The 26,188-nt window shown below is 41.5% G+C and overlaps 1 protein-coding gene across 7 annotated transcripts in view; it reads left to right on the plus strand.

Annotated features, from left to right (window-relative positions):
• The window catches only part of PDS5B (PDS5 cohesin associated factor B), a 258,856-nt gene that overhangs the window by 96,022 nt on the left and 136,646 nt on the right, over positions 1-26,188 (plus strand). For 4 of the 7 annotated variants that reach the window (XM_079779317.1, XM_079779319.1, XM_079779318.1 and 1 more), the window contains exons 7-9: positions 11,131-11,211; positions 17,771-17,911; positions 20,159-20,274. In XM_079779317.1, the coding sequence (XP_079635443.1) occupies positions 11,131-11,211; positions 17,771-17,911; positions 20,159-20,274 (338 nt within the window). Of the gene's footprint in view, positions 1-11,130; positions 11,212-17,770; positions 17,912-20,158; positions 20,308-26,188 lie in introns of all 7 variants that reach the window. The other 3 variants (XM_079779314.1, XM_079779316.1, XM_079779315.1) reach the window with 1 other exon arrangement.

The raw sequence follows: 26,188 nt of genomic DNA on the forward strand, positions 1-26,188 counted from the left end.
GCACTGGGAGCTTCTCTGAATCACATCAGTCAGTCCAGTACCCTGCAGTGCAGCACCCCTCCACTGAGGTGGCACCACCCCTCAACCCCCGCCTCAGGGGTGAGGGTCCTTGCCCCTCTGCCAGGAGTCCTTCCATGCCCCTTGATCCCTGACTGGGCCCACCCGCGTCTTGGGGCCACTGCAGAACCTCTGTCTCTCTGCAGATGAGACAGATCCCTGCCCTAGGTCTCCGCAAAGCTATGAATCTGTGGCCAGAGGCCAGGTCTGGGTCTTAGCAACCCCATGCCTGCAATGTTCCCAGGGACCCCCGGGAGTGGCTAGGCAGGTCCGGCCTTGCCTCCGCCTCCCCAGGGCGGCGATGTTCCCAGGGACCCCCGGGAGCGGCTAGGCGGGTCCGGCCTCGCCTCCGCCTCCCCGGGGCAGCGATGTTCCCAGGGACCCCCGGGAGTGGCTAGGCAGGCCGCTGCCCCTCCTGGGGCCTGCGATGGACCCAGACCCATCCTGTGCCGTCTGGCGCTGCCCACCCCACCACCTCCCCTGCTGATGGACTGGTACCTTGTGGGCAGTGTCTGGCGCTGCCCGCAGGGCCTCCTCCGCCCCTGATGGACCCGTACCCCCAGAAGCAGGCCATGGTGCTGCCCACCCTGCCTTTGTATGCAAATTAACTGCCATCTTTGGTGGGTTAATTTGCATACTCACTCACTGATTGGCTGTGGGCATAGCGAAGGTACGGTCACTTTAAATATTTGTCTATTAGGTAAGATATGACCCCCTTCCCTCTGGCAATCAACACACTGCTGTTTGTGTTCATGAGTTTCAGTTTTATATCCCACAAATGAGTGAACTTATATGGGTCTTAGCTTTTTCTGACTGACTTATTTCTCTTACAATGTTCTGAAGGTCCATCCATGTTGTTGCAAATGGCACTATTTCAGCCTTTCTTATGGCTGAGTAGTATTCCATTGTGTATATGTACCACATTTTCTTTATCCAGTCCGCTGTCTCAGGATACTTTGGTTGTTTTCATGTCTTGGCCACTGTGAGTAATGTTGCAATAGGGGCTCATACATCTTCGTGAACACATGATTTAGAGATTTTCGGATATATAGCCAGGAGAGGGATTACTGAGTCCTCTGGTAGCTCTATTATTAACTTTCTAAGGAATTGCCGGACTGCTTTTCATAGTGGTTGTACCAATCTACATTCCTACCAGCAGTGAATGAGGGTTCCCATTTTTCTACAACCTCTCCAACACTTGGTGATTGCTTGTTTTGTTGATAATGGCCACTCTTAACAGGTGAGAGGTGGTATCTCATTGTAGTTTTGATTTGCATTTCCCTAATTGCCAGTCAGGTTGAATGTCTTCTCATATATCTATTGGCTGTTCCTGTGTCTTCTTGTTCCTATGTCTTACTTTCAGATCCTCTGCCTACTTTTTGACTGGGTTGTTTGGAGAGTTTTATGAGTTCTTTATATATTTTGGAAATTAAACCTATGTTGGAGCTACTGTTTGCAAATATCATCTCCCATCTGATCAGCTGCCTTTTTATTTGCAGTCAGTTTCTTTTGAGGTGCAGAAGCTTTTTAGTTTGATATAGTCCCATTCATTTATTTTTGCCTTTACTTCCTTTGCCTTTGGGATAAAGTTCATAAAAGGTTCTCTACAACCAAAGTCCATAAATTTGGAACCTGTTTTCTTCTATGTTAGTTATTGCTTTGGGTCTTATATTTAGGTCTTTGATCCATTTTGAATTAATTTTTGTACATGGGGACAAACTGTAATCTAGTTTCATTCATTTGCATGTAGCTTTTCAGTTTTCCCAGCACCATTTATTGAAGAGAACATCTTTACACCACTGTATGTTTCTGTCTCTTTTGTCAAAATATCTGTCCATATACATGTGGCTTTATAGCAGGGCTCTATTCTGTTGCATTGATCTTGTGTCTTTTTCTCTGCCACTACCATGCTGTTTTCATTATCATAGCTCTGTGGTATAATTTGAAGTCAGCATGATACCTCCAGCTTTGTTTTTTGTTTTTTTTCCCCTCAGGATTGCTTTGGCTATTTGAGGTCTTTTGTGGTTCCATACAAATCTAATGATTTCTTGTTCTGTTTCTTTAATGGGGATTTTGATGGGGATTGCATTAAATCTGTATAGTGGCTTGGGTAATATTGCCATTTTAACTGTGTTGATTTTTCCAATCCATGAGCATGGGATATTTTTCCATTTTGTTGTGTCCTTTTCAATCTCTTTTAATAATGCTTTGTGATTTCTAGTATATAGATATTTCACAGTCTTTTTAAAGTTTATTCCTACGTATTTTATTCTTTAGGTTGCAAATGCAAAAGGAATTTTTTTTTCCATTTCTTTTTCTGAAGTTTTGTTTGTTTTGAAGGCAATGGATTTTTGCACATTGATTTTTGTATCCTGCAACTTGAATGTACTTATTTATTGTTTCTAATAGTTTAATGATGGAGTCTTTAGGGTTTTCTATATACAAAATCATGTCTGCAAAAAGTGACTATTTGACTTCTTCTTTCTCTATTTGGATGCTTTGTATTTCTTTCTCTTTCCTTATTGGTCTGGCTTGGACTTCCAGCACTGTGTTGAGTAAGAGTGGGGAGAGTGGACATCCTTGTCTTGTTCCTGATCTTACAGAAAACGGTTTCAATTTTTTATTATTGAGTATGATATTAGCTGAGGGTTTATGATAGATGGCCTTTATTATGTTGAGGTACTTTTCTTCTATTCCTATTTTATTGAGTGTTTTCCTCGTAAATGGATGTTGTATCTTATAAAGTGCTTTTTTGGATCTATTGATAAGATCATAATTTTTATCCTTAATTTGTTAATGTGGTGTATTACATTGATTGATTTGAGTATGTTCAACCATCCTTGTGCCCCTGGAAAGAACACCACTTGATCATGATGTATTATTTTTTGGCTGTACTGTTGCTTTCAGTATGTTAGTGTTTTATTTAGGATTTTTGCATCTGTATTTATCAGAGATATTGGTCTGTAGTTTTCTTTTTTTTGTGTTGTCTTTGCCACATTTTGGTATCGGGGCTATATTGGCCTCATAGAAGGTGTTAGGAAGTATTCCTTCAATTTTTTGGAAAAGTTTGAGAAGGATAGGTTTATGTCTTCCTTGATCATTTGGTAGAATTCATTGGTGAAGCCACTGGCCTTGTACTTTCGTTTTTTTGGTAAGGTTTTTGATGGTTGTTTCAATGTCTTCACTGTTGATTGGTCTATTTAAATTTTCCAATTCTTCATGAGTTAGTCTAGAAAGGTTATATATTTCTAGGAACTTATCCATTTCTTCTTGGTTCTTGAATTTGGTGGCATATAGTCTTTCCTAATATTCTTTGTTTTATTAATTTTTGTGCGTAATCCTTTTGTTCTCTACATTTTGTTCAATTCTGCTGTAATTTATATTTCCTTTCTTCTGCTGACTTTGGGCTGCTTTTGTTCTTCTCTTCCTCTTCTAGTTTTTTAAGATGTGATGTGAGGTTGTTTACATGGGATTTCTCTCCCTTTTTTTTTTCTTGAGATAGGGCTGTAAAGAGATAAACTTCCTCTTATTACTGCTTTCACATCATTCCAGAAGTTTTGATCTGTTGTATTGTCAGTCTTATTTGTCTCTATATATGTTTTGATCTCATCTTTTATTTCTTCTTTGACCCAGTCATTTTTTGGTAGCATATTCTTTAGTCTCCATGTATTTGTGGGTTTCTTTACTTCCTTTTTACATTTGATTTCTAATTTCAAGGCATAGTGGTTGTAGCATGAGCTTGGTATGATTTCAACGTTCTTGAATTTGTGGATGGTAGTTTTGTGGCCCAATCAACATGTGGTCTATCCTTGAGAATATTCCATGTGCACTGGAGAAGAATGTATAATCTGATGTTCTGAGATAAAAGGTTCTGTAAATGTCAATTATGTCTATTTGGTCTCGTGTTTCATTTAAGGCTGATATTTCTGTATTGATTTTCTCTTTGGCTGATCTGTCTAGAGCTGTCAATGTAGTATTAAAGGACCCAACTATGATTGTCTTTTGATCTGTTTCTCCCGTTAGTTCTGTGAGTAGTTGTTTTATATATTTCGGTGCTCCCTGGTTGGGTGCATATATATTAGGAAATGTTATGTTTTCTTGATGTAGTGTTTGCTTTATCATAACTACCGGCCAATGTACAAAATTCATGCAGTGGTAGGCCTTCGCTGCCACAGCTGCCTTGATCTCGTGGCTGCAGCCCCGGCTTCATCCCAGAAGGACATCCGGAAGGATGTCTGGTCTAATTAGCATATTATGATTTTATTATTATAGACTATAGGCCCTGTGCACGAAATTCGTGCATGGGGGGGGGCGCTGTCCCTCAGCCCAGCCTGCACTCTCTCCAATCTGGGACCCCTAGAGGGATGTCCGACTGCCCGTTTAGGCCTGATTCCGGTAAGATTGGGCCTAAACGGGCAGTCGGACATCCCTCTTACAATCCAGGACTGCCAGCTCCAAACTGCTCGCCTGCCTGCCTTCCTGATTGCCCCTAACCTCTTCTGCCTGCCAGCCTGATCACCCCCTAACCACTCCCCTGCCAGCCTGATTGATGCCTAACTGCTCCCCTGCCAGCCTGATTGCCCCTAACTGTCCTCCCCTTCAGGCCTGGTCACGCCTAACTGCCCTCCCCTGCAGGCCTGGTTTCCCCCAAACTGCTCTCTCCTGGAGGCCTGGGTCCCCCCCAACTGCCCTTTTCTGCAGGCCCGGTCGCCCCCAACTGCCCTCCCCTGCTGGCCTGATCGCCCACAACTGCCCTCCCTTACAGGCCTGGTCCCTCCCAACTGCCCTCCGCTGCTGGCCATCTTGTGGTGGCCATCTTGTGTCCACATGGTGACAGCCATCTTTGACCACACGGGAGCAGCCATCTTGTGTTGGAGTGACGGTCAATTTGCATATTACTCTTTTATTAGATAGGATAGAGGCCTGGTGCACGGGTGGGGGCCAGCTGGTTTGCCCTGAAGGGTGTCCCGGATCAGGGTGGGGGTTCCCTTGGGGTGTGGGGCGGCCTGGGCGAGGGGCCTGTGGTGGTTTGCAGGCCGGCCATGCTCCCCAGCAAGCGGAGGCCCTGGTATCAGGGATGGGGCCTAAAGTGGCAGTCGGACATCCCTCTCACAATCTGGGACTGCTAGCTCCTAACCACTTGCCTGCCTGACAGCTTCTAACTGCTTCTGCCTGACAGCCTAATTACCCCTAACTGGTCCCCTGCCGGCCCGATCACCCCCAACAGCCCTCCCCTGCTGGCCGGATTGCCCCCAATTGCTCTCCCCTGCAGGCCTGGTTTTTCCAATTGCCCATCCCTGCTAGCCATCTTATGACAACGTGGAGGTGGCCATCTTATGATGTGGGGGTGGCCATCTTGTAACGATGGGGCGGCCATCTTGTGGTGGCCATCTTGTGATGGTGTGGGTCAGCCATCTTGCGAGGGTGTGAGGGTCAATTTGCACATTACCTCTTTATTATATAGAACTAGAGGCCCAGTGCACGAAGTTTGTGCATTGCGGGGGATCCCTCAGCCCGGCCTGCACCCTCTCCAATCTGGGACCCCTCGGGGGATGTCTGACTGCCTCTTGCAATCCGGGACCACTGGCTCTTAACCACTCGGCCTGCCTGACTGCCTGCCTGATTGCCCCTAACCACCTCTGCCTGCCTGATTGCCCCTAACTGCTCCCCTACCTGCCTGATTGCCCATAACTGCTCCTTTGATGTCCTGATTGTCCCTAACCGCATCTGCTTTGCCCCACCCCTGGGACCTAGAGTTCCCTACTCAGACCGGTCGCAGGCACCTGGGCCTGGGTTTCCCTCCCTCTGGCCAGCTACAGGCATCCAGGACCCAGGCTGGCTTTGCCTGGGCCAGCCGCAGCTGCAGGGGACCGTGCGCAGGCAGCTTTGCCCAGGCTGCAGCCACAGGCGCCCTGGTCTGTGGGGTGGGCAGCTTGTCCCTCTCCCAGGCTGCAGGCGCAGGCACAGTCTCTAGCACCCGGGAATGTGTGGTGGGCGACTTGTCCCTCTCTGGGCCGCAGGCCCAGGTGCAGCCACTGGCGCCCAGGACCGTGGGGCGGGCAGTTTGTACCTCTCCCGGCCCGCAGCCCTATCTGCTGGCACTTGGGACCACGGGGCGGGTGGCTTGTCCCTCTCCTGGGCTGCAGCCTGGCTGGTCCTTATTCCTCTCGTGCGAGCTCATTTGTGCCTGGCTGGTCCCCATTCCTCTCTCACCAGTGTTGAGTGTCTGAGCCATTATGGTGTGATGGCATGAGGGTGTGATGACCATTTGCATATTAGCTCTTTATTATATAGGATGATATATATAAAAGCCAAGTGACCAGGACAACCTGGTCGCTATGATACGCACTGTAGCCAGCCAGCCTTCAGCGGCCCCTCCTACCCAGCCGGACCCCACCCGTGCACAAATTCGTGTACCGGCCATCTAGTTATAGATATAAAAGCTTAAGCAACCCAATGACTGGTCGCCTGGTCACTATGATGCACACTGACCACCAGGGGACAGACGCTCAACACAGGAGCTTCCCCCTGGTGGTCATTGGGCTAGGCCAGTGGTTGGCAAACTCATTAGTCAACAGAGCCAAATATCAGCAGTACAACAATTGAAAATTCTTTTGAGAGCTGAAAACCGACTTCTGTGCATGGGCCTCGATGTTTCAATCGCATTGTACATGCGCACCCGCACGTGGTATTTTGTGGAAGAGCCACTCTCAAGGGGCCAAAGAGCCGCATGTGGCTCGCGAGCCGCAGTTTGCCGACCACTGGGCTAGGCAGGAGTAGCAGGTGACGTTGGACTGCTGGTTTCGGCCCGATCCCCGCAGGCTATGCTCAGGGACCCCACCCTTGCACGAATCTGTACCCTGGGCCTCTAGTGAGTGTATAATTTCCATAGGGAGGTAGACTAAACCAAACAACAAAGGAGAATCATAGGCTAATTTAATTTGAAATATAACAAATTCAATATAAAATAATAGTAGTGTCCATAATGTTATAAAGTAATATTGATACGAAGCAAAATTGGCTTTTGTAGGATGGATTTACATTAGTAAATGTTAGCAGTAAATTAAGATATTTGTGTAAAATAACAGATCAAAGAGAAAAAATATCAGTGCATGCGGAAAAGACCATTTGATAAAATTCAGTATAATTTATGATAAAAGTTCTTAGCAGATTTGAAGTAGGAAAGGAAGCTCCTTAAACTGATAAGGATATATATGATAAGAATATATATGTTCTTAATGGTGAAATGTTTAAACCTTTTTAAAGTTAGGGACATTGTAAAAGATGTTCCTTCCACTCAGAAAAAATGGTAAGAATGTTATTTCTAAACACCACTAACTAGAGGTTTTAAGTTAGTAGAATAAAATAAGACAGACAAATAAAAGAAAAACGTATTAGAAAGATGACACAAAACTGAAATTATTTGCAGATGATATGACAGCCTGTGCAGAAGAAAGTATAGTTTCCAATATGAGAAAATTTTGCAAAGTTGCTAGTTATAAGATCAATATATAAAGATCTGCTGGTATAATATAAAAAAAAATCATTTGTAGCTTTAAACAAAGACTTGTACTACTTAGAAGTTTAACAAAAATGTACATGATCTTTATGTTGAGAATCATTGGTTGACTGAAAAAAATAGAAGACTTAAATATGTTGCATGATTTGTTATTGTTTTATGGGACGGGAAACCCAGCATCATACTGATGACAGCTGTGCATATGAATACGTAATTGAGTCAAAATAGAAGCTGAAGGTGTCTATGTGTGTGTATGTGCATCTTTCTGTAGTTTGACAAACTGATTTTCAAATTTACATGATGAGCAAATGACCAATAATAGCCAAACAATTTTGAATAAGAATAAGAAAGTAGGAACTGATCTTACCCACTGTTAAGACATTGTTTCCTTTGGTTCGTTGACTATAAGCAGGCAGTAATAGACAAAAAGATATAAGGAAATAATGGAGAATTTTCAAATGGCTGCCTGGTTATATAGAAACTTGATTATGTGGGTATTTCAGGTCACTGGAGGGAAAACAGACTATTTGATGAATGGTTTTTTAGGACAATTGATTATTTATATGGACAATAATAATTAGCTTCTTTTCTTCTCTTTCTTTCTTTCTTTCTTTCTTTCTTTCTTTCTTTCTTTCTTTCTTTCTTTCTTTCTTTCTTTCTTTCTTTCTTTCTTCCCTTTCTTCCCTTTCTTCCCTTTCTTTTCTTTCTTTTCTTTCTTTTCTTTCTTTTCTTTCACCAGGGGATATTTTTCCCATTGATTTTTAGAGAAAGTGGAAGGGAGGGAGAGAGGAATAGGAAGAGGGAAAGAGAGCGGGAGAGGGAGAGGGAGAGGGAGCCGGAGAGAGATATCAGTGTGAGAGAGACACATTGATTGGTTGCCTCCTGCATTTGCCCCTACCAGGGCTGGGGATTGAACCTGCAACCCAAGTTATGTGCCCTTGACCGGGAATTAAACCTGAAGCCTTCAGTGTGCATGTCGTTGCTCTAACCATTGAGAAACATCAGCCAGGGCAATAGTAAATTCTTATTTTATACCATATCTAAAAATAAATTACAGGTAGAATAAAGATTTAAATCTGAGAATCAAGTCTTTAAAATTTTATTTGTAAACATAAAACAATATCTTAACCACAAAGTGGGAAAGAATTTCTTAAGATATAAAGCACAAGGCAAATAAGCAAAGATTGATACGTTTGATTACATTTAATTTTTAGGTTCTATATGCTCTAAAACACCAAAAACTCTTGGAAAGACAAGTGTAGGCCACGGCATGTTACACATATAATTGACAAAGGTTTAGTGTGTCAAATTTATAGAAAATCTCTATAAATAAATAACAAAATGGAAGATAGTATTTACAGAAAAGTACTATATGTACAAGGAGGCATGTACAAGACATGTAATTTAATGTTTATGAATAAGAGAATGAGTAAGCTGTAGCATATATAGTAAAATACTAAATAGCTGTGAGAAATGAATGAAGTAATACAACACAAATAACAATACAAATCTAAAAGTATGCTGAATGTTAGTTTCAGCATATATACATACTAGAGGCCCGGTGCATGAAATTCATGCACGGGGGGGGGAGGGGCGGGGGTGTGTGTCCCTCAGCCCAGCCTGCACCCTCTCCAATCTGGGATCCCTCTCACAATCCAGGACTGCTGGCTCCCAACCGCTCGCCTGCCTGCCTACCTGATTGCCCTTAACCGCTTCTGCCTGCCTGCCTGCCTGATTGCCCCTAACCACTTTTCTGCCAGCCTGATTGACGCCTATCTGCTCCCCTGCTGGCCCGATTGCCCCTAACTGCCCTTACCTGCCAGCCTGGTCATCCCTAACTGCTCTCTCCTGCTGGCCCAGTTGCCCCAACTGCCCTCCCCTGCAGGCCTGTTCACCCCCAACTGCGCTCCTCTGCTGGCCCGGTCGCCCCTAACTTCCCTCCCTTGCTGGCCTGGTCACCCCTAACTTCCCTCCCTTGCTGGCCTGGTCACCCCCAACTTCCCTCCCCTGCAGGTCTGGGTCTCCCCCAACTGTCCTCCCCTGCAGGTCTGGTCACCCCCAACTGCCCTCCTCTGCTGGCCCGGTGGTCCCTACCTCCCTTGTTGGCCTGGTCGCCCCCAACTGTCCTCACCTGCAGGCCTGGTCGCCTCCAACTGCCCTCCCCTGCAGGCCCGGTCACCCCCAACTGGCCTCTCTTGCTGGCCCGGTCACTAACTTCCCTCCCTTGCTGATCTGGTCGCCCCCAACTGCCCTCACCTGCAGGCCTGGGTCTCTCCCAGCTGTCCTCCCCTGCAGGCCTGGTCACCCCCAACTGCCCTCTCTTGCTGGCCCGGTCGCCCCTAACTTCCCTCCCTTGCTGGTCTGGTCGCCCCCAGCTTCCCTCCCTTGCTGACCTGGTCACCCCTAACTGCCCTCCCCTGCTGGCCTGATCGCCCACAACTGTCCTCCCCTGCTGAGCATCTTGTGGCGGCCATCTTGTGTGTTGGAGTGATGGTCAATTTGCATATTACCTCTTTATTATATAGGATTCTATAGGATATTCATCCCTGGTCTCTGTAATATGTTTAAACTAGAATGTATCTTGATTCCATTTTAGATCTTTTGTCGTGATTCTTTCTGTCATCATCAAAATCTATTCAGAAGTACATTTTCTTAAGATACTTTTTCCTGTACCTTTTTTCTTTTCATACTTTACTCTTTATGTTTCTTGTTGTATACTTGAATTTACCTGTGCTCTGAGATGTGCTGAGTAAATCTCCTTTCCCATAGCTGCCCCAAATGTTGTCTTTCGCCTCCTGTGGATACACCTGCCAGCCCCGCGCACCCCCCACCCCTCTTTTCCTCCCCACACTAGAACTCAATTTATTCTCTTAGGATGTTTTGTGAAAGGTTTCCTGTGGGTCAGGGTCACACATCTATGACATGAGGCTGTATGTATCAAAAGAAATTTTATTTTAAGCATCTGGGTGCAGACTGGCTGAGTTGGAAAAATGAGTCATTGGCTACTGGAGGGAGAGGCAAGGTTTTTATCAGCTTCTGTTGGTAACAGGCAGTTTCTGTTGACGCACCGAGCTTGACTGATGAGTCTGGTCCTTAGTTATCTAGGCTATGCGGAGCTCAAGACTGCAAGCTTTTGGCAAGATATCTGCTAAGCACAATAAGTTTCCTTTGCCCCGTTTTATTCACTTTAACCCTTTCATTTGGGTTTTTGGAGTGAAACAGCCTGTATTTATTTATATTCAGCTGTGTACAAATATATAGATTTAGAATGACTGTCTCCTCTTGAATCTACTAAATATTTATTGACCTTTTCTATATGGTTTACATTGTTATGAACAAGATGAAGAAAATGTATTTACTTTTGCTTGGAAGGGATGTTATGATTTAGTGGATCAGTTAGTCCTAAGAGAAAAACATGTCTTTGCCTTCTCTTTTTTATTCTGAATTTTGGACAGTTTTTTTCATTCATTCATTTGAGTGGTTTTTTGCATACAGGTACTATTTTGCTTTTCATAGTTAGAGAAATATAATATAGATATTATTATGTTTTTCAGAATTTGAACAAACAAGCATATGATTTGGCAAAGGCTTTACTGAAGAGGACAGCTCAAGCTATTGAACCATATATTACCAATGTAAGTCTTACTTGTAATTAGGTGTCCAAAGAATTAGCCAAAATTTTAAAGACTATTAGAAGCAATTTTTGACAAGTAGTACATACTTTTAAATTTTGTATTGTTTCAATTATTAAGTAATATATTTTCTTTGTCCTTATTTAAAATTATTCTTGGTTAACATTTTCTAGAAGGTTAACACTCATCTTGTTTATTCATTCTGTGCTTCTTTCAAATTGCCTAGGAACTAAAACAGCTTTATTTGGTTAGCAAGATATACTGTTTTCTAGTGTTAGAAAAAGAGTTAAATGTAATTAGATAAAACATATGGAACTTTTTATTCAGAGAAATTGTTTACAGCTTTTTGGAGATTAAATTGATTTGTACAAAAGGAAGATATGAACTAATATGAAGATCTAAAAATTGACAGCAAGTATGGATGGTATTGATTTGGTGAAAGTTGGCTATCTAATTTTGCCTGGGGGAAATTCCATACAAAGCTGCCTTTTCTGAGAAAGGGGAAGAATTCCAATGAAATGAGCCCTTTCAAAATCACCCCAAATCTACTTATTTAGGACTGGAGGCCTGATGCCCAAAATTCATGCAAGAGTAGGCCTTCCGCCCTGACCGGTGTGGCTCAGTGGATAGAGCATCAGCCTGCGGACTCAAGGGTCCCAGGTTCGATTCTGGTCAAGGGCATGTACCTTGGTTGCGGGCACATCCCCAGTAGGGGGTGTACAGGAGACAGCTGATCGATGTTTCTCTCTCATCGATGTTTCTAACTCTCTGTCCCTCTCCCTTCCTCTCTGTAAAAAATCAATAAAATATATATTAAAAAAAAAAAAAAAAGAGTAGGCCTTCCTTCCCCTGGCTGCCTGCACCGGTTTCCGTCTGGCACCCGGGACCCGGGCTTCCCTCACAGCCCCGGCTTCGTCTGGAAGGACGTCTGGTCTAATTAGCATATTATGCTTCTGTTATTATAGATTGACAATCTTGTATTTGTTTTCAGAATAAATGTATTCCAATACATGGGTTCACTGATAGAAATTTATTGTGAGTTTTTTCTCTCCACAGTTCTGTGAGTTGCACAAATCTAGACTGCACTATTCATTGTATTTTCATGTGAATGGTTCCTTTTGGAACAAATCTAGAACATTGTATAGCAGTTCTTTCTCTCCATCTACTTAGTGCTTTCACCTACCTTCAAACATGTAAATGATGTAAATCTTTCTTTTTGAAAAAAGTGAGAAAGCTTTTTATAATTACTTATGTACTTAATTTTCCTGAAATTATTGGAGACTTTTTCCTGTACTACACAAAAATTAATTCAGTATATAAGCTACATCATAAAAAGATGTGCTTTGAAAAGTAACATACTTTAGACAACAGTACCTTGGCAAATCACAATTTTTGTTTCTGACTATGGCCTTAAATGATTATAAGCACATGATGATTAGGAAAAATATACTTAATTTATAAATTGTTTTGGAGGGTGAAGTTTCAGAAGCTGGAGAATCAAATTATGTAACTTATTTTAATAGCTCCAAGATTGGCAGGGATCTCTAAATATTGATTTATTTAAGTTTTGTAAGTCTTGGTAATATATTGGTTAAATTGGGTGGATTGAATTTTTTCTTTAGTGACTTAATGGTACTTGAAGTGTGTAGACCAGACTTAAGCATTCTTTCGCCATGGCCCATTAGATACACTAGGTGAGCTCCTCCTGGTGATTATTTAAATTAATATTGCCAAGCTTGGATGCTTTTTAGGGAAACACAACTTTCTTTGATACCTTTTTGTGGCATAAAAAGAAGAAAATAAAACCATACCATGTTAATATCTTTTCTAGGGTTGGATAATCAAAGAAAAAAGGTTCAAGATAGAATAGTAGTATTTGTTGGAGCTAGGTTACTAGGTTCCTTATAATATACTTTCTGCATTTGTGCATGCTTGAAAATCTTATCTAATAAAGAGGGAATATGCTAATTGGCCCTCACGCCATCATAAAGATAGCGGTGCCCACAACCAATAAAGAGGGAATATCCTAATTGACTGCCCACTCTCAAAGATGGTGGCCCCACAGCCAATAAGGAGGGAATATGCTAATTGACTGCCACACCCTCAAAGATGGCAGAGCCCAGGTCCCCAGGGCCGGCCTAAGGCACAGGTAAACCTCGGATGGCAGCTGCCCAGTCGGCTGCCCAGCTGCCCAGGGCCGCCTGAGGCTCAGGTAACCAGGGCCAGCCAAGGCTTGTGCTGCTGGCAGTGGCAGCAGCAGAGGTGTGATGGGGCGTTGCCTTCCCCTGATCGCCGGGTTGCCACCCGCCCCTGAGGGCTCCCGCACTGTGACAGGGGGCAGGCCGGGCTGAGGGACCCCCTCCAGTGCATGAATTTTCATGCACCGGGCCTCTAGTATTATAATAAAATTTAAAAGGTAAATAAAAGGACTAAGATAGGACTTTCAGCCATCCCAGATAAATCAATGTAAAAACATTTTCTTAATTACTTATACCCTATGTTACATTCCTGCTCTTAGTTCTTGTCTGCAAAAATAGAATACCCCCATCCATACTTGTTATATCTTTATCAGAAGCTGAGGAACAGAATTAATAGAATGGTCTAAGAACACTTTCAGTTACATATATATTCCCAGCACTTTGTTATCTCTTCTTTCTCCTGTTTTCTTATCCCTTGTTTTATTTGAGGGTTAGCTGAGAAGTTAAGAATTGCTGTTTTTTTCTTTTTTTTTTTTTTGTAAGACTTATTTTTCTGCCTCACACCTATACATGTAAAATTACTAGAATTCTAGTGAACTTAATTGTCTTGATACAGGATAAAATGAGTATAGTTTTAAAAGTTATTCTTAAACTTTTGAACTTGTATATGTAATGGCCTTTATTTATCTACCTTCCTAGTTGAAAATTAGCAAAAATAGAGGTAAGATACTAAGGTAATAATAAAAATTATTATTATTAAAAATAAAACCCACTTCTATTTTTTATTTTTGTCTTTTTCACTCTTATGTATAGACACATTCACTTTGGTCTTCATAGATAGTGATTTCTGCATATGTAGGACTTAATAAATCACTGTGGTGTTGTAGATTATTTTTTAAAATAAAAGTTGTAACTTGATGACTCAGAAAACTAAAAAAAATATATGTATATTTAAATATTTTAAAAGTACATAATGACAATTCAAAAACTTTCCTATATGGATCACTACTTGGTAATATTATTTTTCACCAAATCATTTTATTTTATTTTATTTTAAATATATTTTATTGATTTTTTACAGAGAGGAAGGGAGAGGGATATAGGTTAGAAATATAGATGAGAGAGAAACATCCATCAGCTGCCTCCTGCACACTCCCTACTGGGTATGTGCCTGCAACTAAAGTACATGCCCTTGACCAGAATCGAACCTGGGACCCTTGAGTCCGCAGACTGACACTCCATCCACTGAACCAAACCGGTCAGGGCCACCAGATCACTTTAATCAGAAGTTTTAGGAGACAGCACAAAATTACTTTCTTATACTGGAAAAAATGTATCAAGTCCATTTTGATGTAAGTAAAAATTTTATTAAATTGCTTAGTATTCCTTAGCCTCAGTTTTTGCATCTGTAAGTTGGGGTTAATAATACTTGGCTTCATGGTAGAGACTGTTAAACAGTGAAAACACTTTTGTAATTAAAATTAAATGCTTAAGTCTAAGGTAGAATTTATTACTGACCTTACACATACTCCTTTCATAAGAAGCAATTGTTATAAAATAATTTAATTTCTAGTATGAATATTAGCTACCCGCTTGTAAGTGAAAAATGTTTTTTGAAAGGCAATACTTAATCAAATCAATATTTGCTTCCTCCACTAAATTGTAAGCCCTCATGTAGGGCATGAAGAAGACTGACTTGGTCCTTAGCTTTATGGAGATTATATAAATGTTAAATAAATGTTTTTGATGGAATTTGTAAGAAATAAACTAAGGAATGATTTTTTTTTAAATGAGCTTTTCCCAGACTGATAGAAGAGGATGTTTTCATCACCAAGGTGGCCATATTGGAAAGAATTATTGTTTTTAGTTGTTGCTGTTGTTGTTAAGGAAAACTAGATTTACTGTTTTTAAACAGTTGAAAATTTGTGAGTTGAAACAGCAAAGTTTCTTTATTTTCAACCTAAATGAGAATTTAATGTTTGATGTCATGAAGTTCTTTGCCCACAAAATTGATAAAAAAGGAGGGAAAACAAATTGTTTTTAAAACCAATAAAGAATGAATAGTAAAACAGAACTTTTTCTTTTTTTCCCCTGCATGCCTAGGTAATTTGTACAGGTTTATAGACCTAAGAAACTTTGTTTAAGAATGACCCAAGAACTAAAATAAAGCAGAAGAGACATAGAAATGTGAAATCCTTGACTTTGTATTTTCCATATAGAAAGCCTTTTAACCAAGTTGTGTGTTCAACTGTCACAAAGAGAAAAGATTAGGGCAGCTTATGTGGTGTAAAGAATCCTTAACTCCTCTTTCCAGAAGACAAGCTATGTTGAGAATATGTGGTATATTCCCTGGGTTAATTTTTACATATTTGGAAGAGTTTAAATACTTAAGAACTTGATCATTATGCCATGTATCATTACCAGTTTCAGTAGTGGTATGATCTGAATGTGGGAATTAGCGTTGGCTGCTTATAGAAAAAAAAATTATTCAAATTTTTATTTTCCTTGTGTTTATATGTGCTTTTAATTGGATTTGAATTTTTGCTATAAACCTTGTGTATTATTTTATTTTGTTTATGAGAGTATAAATGACAAAAAGGATCAGAAAGAGGTTTTGCATTATCCTATATAATAAAAGCCTAATATGCAAATCAACTGAACAGTGGCATGTCCGGTCACTATGACACGCACTGACCACCAGGGGGCAGACACTCAAAGCAGGAGCTGCCCCCTGGTGGTCAGTGTGCTCCCACAAGGGGGCGCCGCTTAGCCAGAGGCTGGGTTCAGGGCTGGCGAGCACAGCGTCGGTTGCGGGAGTCTCTCCTGCCTCCGAGGCAGCACTAAGGAGCAGCGAGCCGAGCCTTAAGGAGCAGTAAGCAGGCAGGCGGTAAGGAGTGATGGCTCCCAGGCTGCGAGAGGGTTCAGGCTGGGCTGAGGGACCCTCCCCACCCCCGAGTGCACGAATTTTCGTGCACCGGGCCTCTAGTAAATATATAATTACATATCTTAAAAATGGAATTAGCCCTTACTGTGAAGGTGTAAGGCTTTGTCTTCTATGCTATTGTCTTCTATACATGTTAAGGTGAGCAAGAAGTCATCCCTTATCCTTAAGGAATTATCTAGTAGAGGAATCAAGACAACTAATACAGGATAAAATATAGTAAGACTGTAATGAGGAATAAAGTGTTTGGTAGTAGGGTGTTTATCGATAATGCTATTTTAAATTGTGTATAAAGTGAATTCCATGTTTTATCTTTTCATATAACCTGAGTGCAAGCATGTCAAACTCAGAGGCTAACACTGGCCAAATAAACAAGGTTTAAGTTTATGTGGGCCACAAAAAAACAAAGCTTTCAATTTTCATAGAAACGTAGGTTTATTTCGATAGAGACATGCTGAATACAAAGGGCTGAAATAAATGAGTAATCTATACTAATAAAAGGGTAATGCTAATTAGACCAGATAGACCGGCTGTCTTCCAGACGTCCTTCCCAATGTCCTTCCTGACAAAGCCAGGGCACGGGTGAAGCTGCCCAGGATCTCCGGTGCCTGTGGCCGGCCCGGGCGAAGCCGCCCAGAGTCCTGGGTTCCTGCGGCTGGCCACAGGGAGGGAAGCTCGGGTCTTGGTTGCCTGTGACTGGCCAGAGGGAGAGAAGCCCGGGTCCCGGGTGCTGGAAGGAAGCCGGTGCCGGCAGCCGGGGTAAGGAAGGCCTACTCTTGCACGAATTTCCGTGCATCAGGCCTCTAGTCATTAACATAAAATAATAGAACATTTTAATAAAAATTAATATTTTTTCTTGAACATTAACTTACCAGACACTGAATAACTGCACAAATTAATAAGCGTAACGCAAATAAACCTATTTTTCTTGTTCTCTGAAAGCAAAATATTTCCTGTTGCGCACACCAAACAAGTCAGTCCAAGACTAATGACGTGGCAATCGGCTGCTAAAATATTCGCTGCTAGAATTAGTGGAGAGAAATGGTGCTCCCGTGTGTAAAGGAGAAAAGAATGCAACATGATTATAGTAATCAGTCATTAGAGAACGTTGTAGTTCATTATTAATAATTATGTATAACAGGATATTGTAAAAATTAAGTCACAAAATTTTTATTACAACGTTTCTTACATACTGTTATATTAGCTGGGTCGCAAAAATATTCCTTGTGGGTTGCATGTGACCCCCGGGCTGCAAGTTTGACATGCTTGCTGTAATGGTTTCCTACTTACTGTTAGAAAATGTTTTCATATGCCTACTTTGACTTTTTATGAAATGATAATTTAATTGAATAATACTTAAGATTTTAGAAAGTTTATTTTATCTATGGTGTTTCTATTAATGATATAATTTTTTTTTCAAAAGTTTTTTAATCAGGTTCTGATGCTTGGGAAAACATCTATCAGTGATTTGTCAGAACATGTCTTTGACTTAATTTTGGAACTCTATAATATCGATAGTCATTTGCTGCTCTCAGTTTTACCCCAGCTTGAATTCAAACTAAAGGTAACTATTCTAAAAATAATATTCTTCAGTCAACTAAACTAGCAAAGATCATTATTTGTGGCTTTTTAATTCTTATAATGGTTTTATCTGAGGATTACAGAACTAATGGTATGTAATTATTATTTAAATTACATATTTGTGCCTTGACTATTTGTGTATCTTGAAAGCCTGTCATGATTTCTAGCAAATAGTAGCTGCTTAATTAATCATTGGAAGGATGGTATTTTTCTCAAAATATTTTCCAGATAAATTCTAGGTTGTGACTCAGTTTTAAGGTCATAGCTATATATTAAGCTAATGTTTTCAAGTTTATAGTAGTTCTCAAAACCCCTTGACTGGGCTATAAAAATACTTTAGGGTCTGTTTATCCACGTCATGTGAAATATTTTTCCTTTGTGCATATTATCTTATACATTCCTATGTTAAAAGCACCTTTGCTTTTCATCTCTTAAAAGCACATTCCCATTGACTTGACATTATTATTTTCACTTGAAGATTTGGGGGATAATCTTTTTTTCTTTCAATTATTACAGGAAAATTAAAGCTGTTTATAATTAATAATCTTTGTGGATCCAGTGTACCGCACAGAAAAGTTCTTAACTTATTTCTGTTATATCTTTTGTTTCTAAAATTTTTGATTTGTCTTTTTAAAAAAACAACAAAATAAACAGTCTATTTTGGAAGTATAATAAATAATTCTTGTTTTATTCTTGGGTGCATTTTTGGTATATTTCTTAGGTGAGTTATTTGATTTACCTGCCTCCCTGCTCCCCTTTTTTCATGTAGTTAGCAGTTTGATGAGGCAAAGGCAGGCATACCTTTAATTATTTATTGGTCTGATTTTCTCTAATAAAAATAGAGAATACTCTAAGAAATGTAAAAATAAGGAATTATCATTCCTACTTTCAGCAAATCTAACATCTAGTCTGAAAGGAAGAGGAAAATTTAATCCAGATCTAGTAAAAGGCCAGATATTATAAGTGTCACAAAAGTTACAAACAGCATACAATTGAAGCAAAGGCAACATCATGCAGAAGCATATAGAGGTAGGAAGGTGCTGGGTGAATTTGTAGGACACAGGGAATTATAGTTGGATGACAGCAATAAAGGATATTTAAATCATTCCTGGCTGCACATTAGAATCTTCAGCTGTGGAGCTATTAAAAACAAGCTCATATCCAGGCATTAAAACCTTTTGCATTCGGATGTCGAGTGTGACTCGACACGGTTAGCATTAGAATAAAGGAATCGAGAAAAAAGCAAGCGAGTGCAAAGGGTTAAACCAAATGAGTTGATCAGAATTTCTGGCATAGGGTTCAGGCATCGGTTGCTTTTTTGTTTCTGTGTGTGTGTGTGAGTGTGTTTTGCTTTTTTATAGCCTTAGAGGTCATTCTAATGTATAGTCAGGGTTGAAAATTACTTATGTGGAAGAATAATGAGATAGTAGAGATGAGTTAGGTCATATTATGGGAGCTCTCAATGCTAGGCTGAATCATTGGTTTAAAATTTTTAAAAAATCGTATAATGCTGTTCACACCTTGAATATCAGTGTGTGTGGTGTGTTTTTTTTTTAATATTCTCAATTGTTAATATTATTTTCAGTTCTAGAATTTGCTGGTTTATCCATTTAACCACTGTCATCTGTTGGAGTTACCAAAATCAATAATAGTAAAATTGAGTTCTTGTCCCCAGAGTACCCACAATATAGTGTAGAAAACAAATTTTAATTTTTGCATGTCCAAGGCTTCATCATATTATTGAACTCCATTATGAATCTGGTATATGAACATGAACTCTCCTACTGAGAGACCTCAGCATATATTTATTCCTACAAAGAGCTTAACCAGGACAATCATGTGGAATTTTCCGTTTACTGGAAGGCTTGTCCTTTATCAGTGTTTGTTCTTAAAAACCACAAATAGTTTTTTAAGGATTTGATGCAAGTTAGTTTTTGAATTTGACTTTGAATAAAAATAAGTCTCAATTGTAAGGGGAGAACCTCTACAATTCACTCAAACTTTCAGATGTATTTTCATGTAGGAAGTACTGCTTTGATGTAATTTGAGATGATTAGAGCATTGAAGATTTAATTTTGTGAAAAGTATATTGATCATTTTTATATATAATATTTCATCTAGAGTTTATGGAGGATTTTCTGTGCAATTGGAAGATAAGATAAATAATGAGAAAATTATTCTGAATATATCTACTTCATGTTTTTAAAGCTATGGTTGTGTTTTGTTTTAGAGCAATGATAATGATGAACGCCTGCAAGTTGTTAAACTACTAGCAAAAATGTTTGGGGCAAAGGATTCAGAATTGGCTTCTCAAAACAAACCACTTTGGCAGTGTTACTTGGGCAGGTATATGATTTTGGTGTCCTGTTTAAAAGCCATGTATGTTTATATCTACTTAATATCCCCTTAAAACACCATCCACATTTAAGTTTATTCTCTGAAATCATAAAAAATGAAATGAAGTTTTATGTTTTGGATTTTTTGAATGCTGATCATGATTAGTCACATTTACAATTTTCCTTTTGTTTTTCATCTTATCTTTTCCTCAGTAATTTTTGAAAGATGATTCATTTAAAGTTCCCTCACAAAGTATTATAATCATGGAATTAAAATGTATTATTATATAGCAGTAATTAATTCTCACTAAAAATACATTAATGTGAGAGATAGCCCCTCCACAGAATAATTATATTTGGTTAGATTATTCGGAAATACATATTGCAAGGACAGTCACAGAATGAGTAAATGAATGATTATGTATGTTCCTCCTCCTAGCTTTCTTCCTTCCTCTTTTAAAGAAATGATAACCCATGTTCCTCATACACTTTTAATGACCCACAAACCTCCTGAAATTGGTTGCGAAATTTTGAGTGTGTTTGCTTATTTCTCTTTTCTGTGAGAAGGATTCATTTCTTTATGTTTCTAAAGGTATCCCTGACCTTGAATATATTAAAGCCACTTCAAGTGCCCTGGCTGAAACCTACATTGACCCCAACGATAAAGGATCCTTCCCCAGTCCCCAAATTACTCTCGTAATAAATAATGTAATTAAGTCATTAATAGACAAATGGGATTTAAAGACTTATTCTATTTCCTTTGTATTAGAATATTTTTATTTAATCCTCACCTGAGGATGTATTTTCCATTGAATGTCAGGCAGAGTGGAAGGGAGGGAGGAAAGGAGGACTGAGAGAGAGAGAGGGAGGGGGAGAGAGATAAATATTGATGTGAGAGAGACACATCGATTGGTTGCTTCCTGCATGTGCCCCGACTGGGGCCTGGAATTGAACCTAAAACCGAGTTACATGCCCTTGACTGGGAATTAAACCTGAGACTCTTCGTTCTGTGGGCCAATGCCCTAACCCCTGAGTCAGACTGGCCAGGACAATATTTTTATTTTTGTTACCACTTTTATTTCTATCTCAACCCCAGAATTGTCAATGAATTATGATAAATTTTTGTCTCTTTATTTTTTAAATAACTATATAAGTCTTTATTAAGTACTGGCTAAGGCTAAATCTTTAATCTGATTATCTCCTATAGATAAATAATAACATTTAACAAGTTATATTAAACTAACAAATATTAGCTCATTGTCATTTTGAGATTTATTTTAGATTTTTTTTTCTTTAAATACAGTGGAAACTTCTTGAGTAGTAAAGCAAAATATTTTACAAGTGTAATTAAATTATAAGATTCAATTTAAAATCCATTTGTTTAATGTGTTAAAACAAAAATACAATTTTTACATATAGACATTTAAAGTATATCTTTAAATCAGGACTTGGATTACCCAGACTTCGTAAGTTTTATGGAAGAAAAATTCTAATTTAAATGTATGTCAACTTTCTATTACTTTGTAATTTTTTTCTTTTACTTGTAATGACAAAAACCTTTCACATTATTACCAATTTCAAGGAGCTAGAATATTTCTTAAAGATAATTTATTTTATTTATTATGACTGCATGGTACATGTTTCATTGAGAAATGGTAAACTGTATCTGGATTCAAAACACTCAAGAAATTTTATGAGATCATAGGCTAGAATTTATAATTTCTTTTTATAAAACAACGTTTTTTTTCTAGTAATAAGCTTTTATGAGTAATGTGGTGCTTATTTTGAAGCCTTCTTATTTTCTTCTTTATAAAATGCTAAATTTTGTGTGTTATAGTATTAAGCAATACAAGATTTGGAAACCTTTGATCTTACAGAATTAAGACATGAAAATAGCAAGTGGAAAATTCTCTCTTCACTTTAATATTTTTGTTGTTTATTTTTTTTAAGACATTTTTATTGATTTCAGAGAGGAAGGGAGAGGGAGAGAGAGAGAAAGAAAAATAAATCAGTGATGAGAAACAATGATTGATCGGCTTCCTCCTGCATGCTCCCCACTGGAGACTGAGCCCACAACCTGGGCATGTGCCGTGACCTCCTGGTTCATAGGTCGACGCTCAACTATTGAGCAATACCAGCTGGGTTTTTTTGTTGTTTCTTAAGGTCTTTAAGTTACTTTTGTAGTCCATCATGAACTAATGTATATAGGCTTTGAATATCAATGTTTAGAGATAATTAGATATCATATGCTACCCGATAGAGGAACACAATGCCATATATAAAGTAGTCTTCCTAAAAAAATGAACCTAATATGATCATTTTTATATTAAGATCATAGCCATATGAACTTAGGAGAAAGGGGAGCCTGTTAATTGACATCAGAATGATAAAATTAACAAAATTTTAACTGGGAAAACACTATACACAAACAAAAAAGCAGTTGCTTCACCAAATTATAAAGGAAAAAAAAAGAAATGAAGGGAAAATATAAAATTAAGATACTTAAATGACATATCAACCAAATTTAAAATTAAAAGATACTTAAATGACATATCAACCAAAGTTTTTTAGAGATGCTAATGTATTACATTTCCATATAATATTGGCTTTGATATTAATGGGTATGTAATAATTGTGATGGTTAACTGGATAGGACTAATTTGGGCACAATTATAATAGAGTCATCCTCTCTAATAAAATGGTAATATGCAAATTAACCATCACTCCGCTACATAAGCCACGCCCACCAGCCAATCAGGGCGAGTATGCAAATTAACCCAAACCAAGATGGCTACAGCCACAGAGAGCAAGGTTTTCCAGGTAACAGAGCAAGCCAAGCTTTCCATAGCCGTTGCAGGCCTAAGCCTCCACTCAAGCTGCAAAGTTTCAATTATAGAAGGTAAACAAATTCAAACAAATGGCGGCAGAATGGAGCTTGAGAGAGCAGGCCAGGGTTGCCAGCGGCAACAGGGGAAGCAAAGCTTTCCACACACCCTGGCCGGGCCCACCCGCTTAAGGCTACAAAGTTTCAATTGTAGAAGGTGAATTAACTGCCACAGAAATGGCTGCCGCCCCGGAGGGAACAGTAGGCTTGGCTCCACTCCAGGCTACAAAGTTTCAATTGTAGAAGGAAAATAAATCCCAGATACCAGGGCCTCCGCTTGGGTTGCCAGGGGGCGTGGCCGGCCTGCAAACCACCACAGGCCCCTCGCTCAGGCTGCCCCATGCCCCAAGGGAACCCCACCCTGATCCGGGACACCCTTCAGGGCAAACCAGCTGGCCCCCACCCGTGCACCAGGCCTCTCTATCTTATCTAATAAAAGAGTAATATACAGATTGATCATCACTGCAACACACAATATAGCTGCCCCCATGTGGTCAAAGATCCTGCCCCCATGTGGACACAAGATGGCCACCACAAGATGGCCAGCAGGGGAGGGCAGTTGGGAGGCACCCGGCCTGCAAGAGAGGGCAGTTGAGAGGGACCAGGCTTGCAAGGGAGGGCAGTTGGAGGTGATCAACCCTGCAGGAGAGGGCAGTTAGGGGTGACCAGGCTGGCAGAGAAGGGCAGTTGGAGGTGATCAACCCTGCAGGAGAGGGCAGTTAGGGGTGACCAGGCTGGTAGAGGAGGGAAGTTGGGGGCAAACAGGCTGGCAGGGGAGCAGTTAAGCATCAACCAGGCTGGCAGCAGAGTGGTTAGGGGGTGATCAGGCTGGCAGGCAGAAGCGGTTAGGGGCAATCAGGAAGGCAGGCAGGCAAGCAGTTGGGAGCCAGCAGTCCTGGATTGTTGATCCACCAGGATCGGGCCTAAACGGGCAGTCGGACATCCCTCCAGGAATCCCAGATTGGAGAGGGTACAGGCTGGGCTGAGGGACAACCCCCCGCCGTGCACGAATTTCGTGCACCGGGCTTCTAGTCTATATTAATAATAGACAAACATGTAAATTGACCGTATCTCTGCAACGCACACAGCCAATCAGAAGTGAGTATGCAAATTAACCCAACAAAGATGGCGGGCCTGTGGGCAGCGCGCAAGCGCTGAGCAGCCAGGGGTGGGGCGGGACGCCTGCCCACCCACCTGGAGCGTGCTGCCCACCCACTCGGAGCGCTGCCCAAGGTGATGAAGCCAGGCACCTCGCTCTGGGCCGATAGGCAGCGCGCACAGGCGCGAAGAGGCCAGTGGGCAGTGCAGAGTGCAGTGCAGGACGCCTGCCTCTGTCGCCTTGGGCAGCACGCTCCGGGCCTGTGGGCAGCGCGCGTGGAGAGCCTCTGGGCCTGGGAGGCGGGCTGGCAGAGGGCGGCCTGTACTCCCCACATGGCGGTGGTGGCAGCCGTGAGGGCGCCAAGCGGAGCCTGCAGGCCGAGCTGAAGTAGCGCCTACAGGCCATCAGCGCCGAGGAGTGGCTGCGCAAGTCCCGCCTCCTGGCCCAGAAGATGCGTGATCTCAGGGACAGCCACCGTGGTGGGCCAGATTGATGTCCTCCTGGACGTGCCACGGGGGGTTGCGGATCTGTGCAGCTGCAGGCCTCCGGTGCACGCATCCTCTGCACAGTCCCGGACCATGGTGTGCGCAAGTTTCCCCTCGCCCCTCTGCCACACTTCCATCAATCCCAGCATGCCTACATCCCCCACAGGACGTGTGCACGTCTCCTCCGGCATGCTCTCGTCCTTTGGAGAGTGTCTGGGTGTTCTGGGTGCTGAGGATGGGCGCCTGTGAGATGACAGTGAGAGGGCGGAGTGGTGATGCCCTGTTCCCATGGCGGCCAGTGCAGCGATGAGATTACCTCCATGGGGCTAATGCAGGTGCTGAGGTGGGAGCAGGTGCAGACAGACACACCTGGTGGGCGCGGGCGGCCCTTGCTGAGGTGCCTTCGGTCAGTGTTGAAGATCAGGAACCCAGAGGAGGCAAGGAGGTTCATCCTCTCAGTGAAACGGTGGGAAAGTCGTGGCGACTGCAGAGGAGGAATGTGCACTCTGGGTGCCGGCACCCGTGAGCGAAGGCTGCCCTGACTGAGCCTCGCTCGCTTGGAGCCTAGCGCGCTCCTGCCGGACAGCGGGTGACAGGATGTGCTTTTCCAAGTTAATGAGAGAAAACATTGATTCTCCTGCTGCCCACGAAGGTGGAAAGTGGAGTGGGGAGACGTGGGGAGTGAGCGAGGTTCCCTGTCTGGGGGTTCCAAATCCGCCATTGGTTCCTTTCACCGCTGACTAGAATTATACAGGCTGCCCCCCCCAAATGTATACACACTTTGAATACCTACTAATTCCAATGGGTTTAAGCATGAAAAGGAAGAAACAACAATGGAGCTGTCATCTGTTAAAAGTGCGGGCACAAACCGGCAGTTGGACATTCTCCGAGGAGTCCTGGATTGGAGAGGGTGCAGGCTGGACTGAGGTGTCTCCCCACCCCCACCACTGTGCACGAATTTCGTGCACTGGGCCTCTAGTGTAAAATAATACGGGTTGAGTACCAGATTACCACACATTTGTGAATACCTCTGTATAAGAAAGAATATTTTGAGGAATAGTTTTCTTTTTAAACCTAGTATGAGATTTATATAACGTATCTATGAACTATGTACACATATTATACTTTCATAAACATTTTAAAGTATAGTATTTATAGAAAAAATTGTCATTTTAATTCTTGTATTTGAGTCAAATATGTATTTAAACATGCCCCTTTAAAGTACATAGTTATCATAGGAGATTGCCTAGTTTAATAAGGAGGTTTCAAAACATTTATACACATACTAGAGGCCCAGTGCATGAATTTGCACGGGTGGGGTCCCTTGGCCTGGCCTGTGATTGGGGCAGATCAGGGCAGATTGGGGCCGATGGGGGCTGGCCGGCTGGGGAGGGACCATAGGAGGTTGGACCGTAGGAGGTTGGACTGTGGGAGGTTGGCCGGCCGGCTGGCGAGG

This window comes from Cnephaeus nilssonii, assembly GCF_951640355.1.
Source record: "Cnephaeus nilssonii genome assembly, chromosome: 8".
Taxonomy (NCBI): Eukaryota; Metazoa; Chordata; class Mammalia; order Chiroptera; family Vespertilionidae; genus Cnephaeus; species Cnephaeus nilssonii.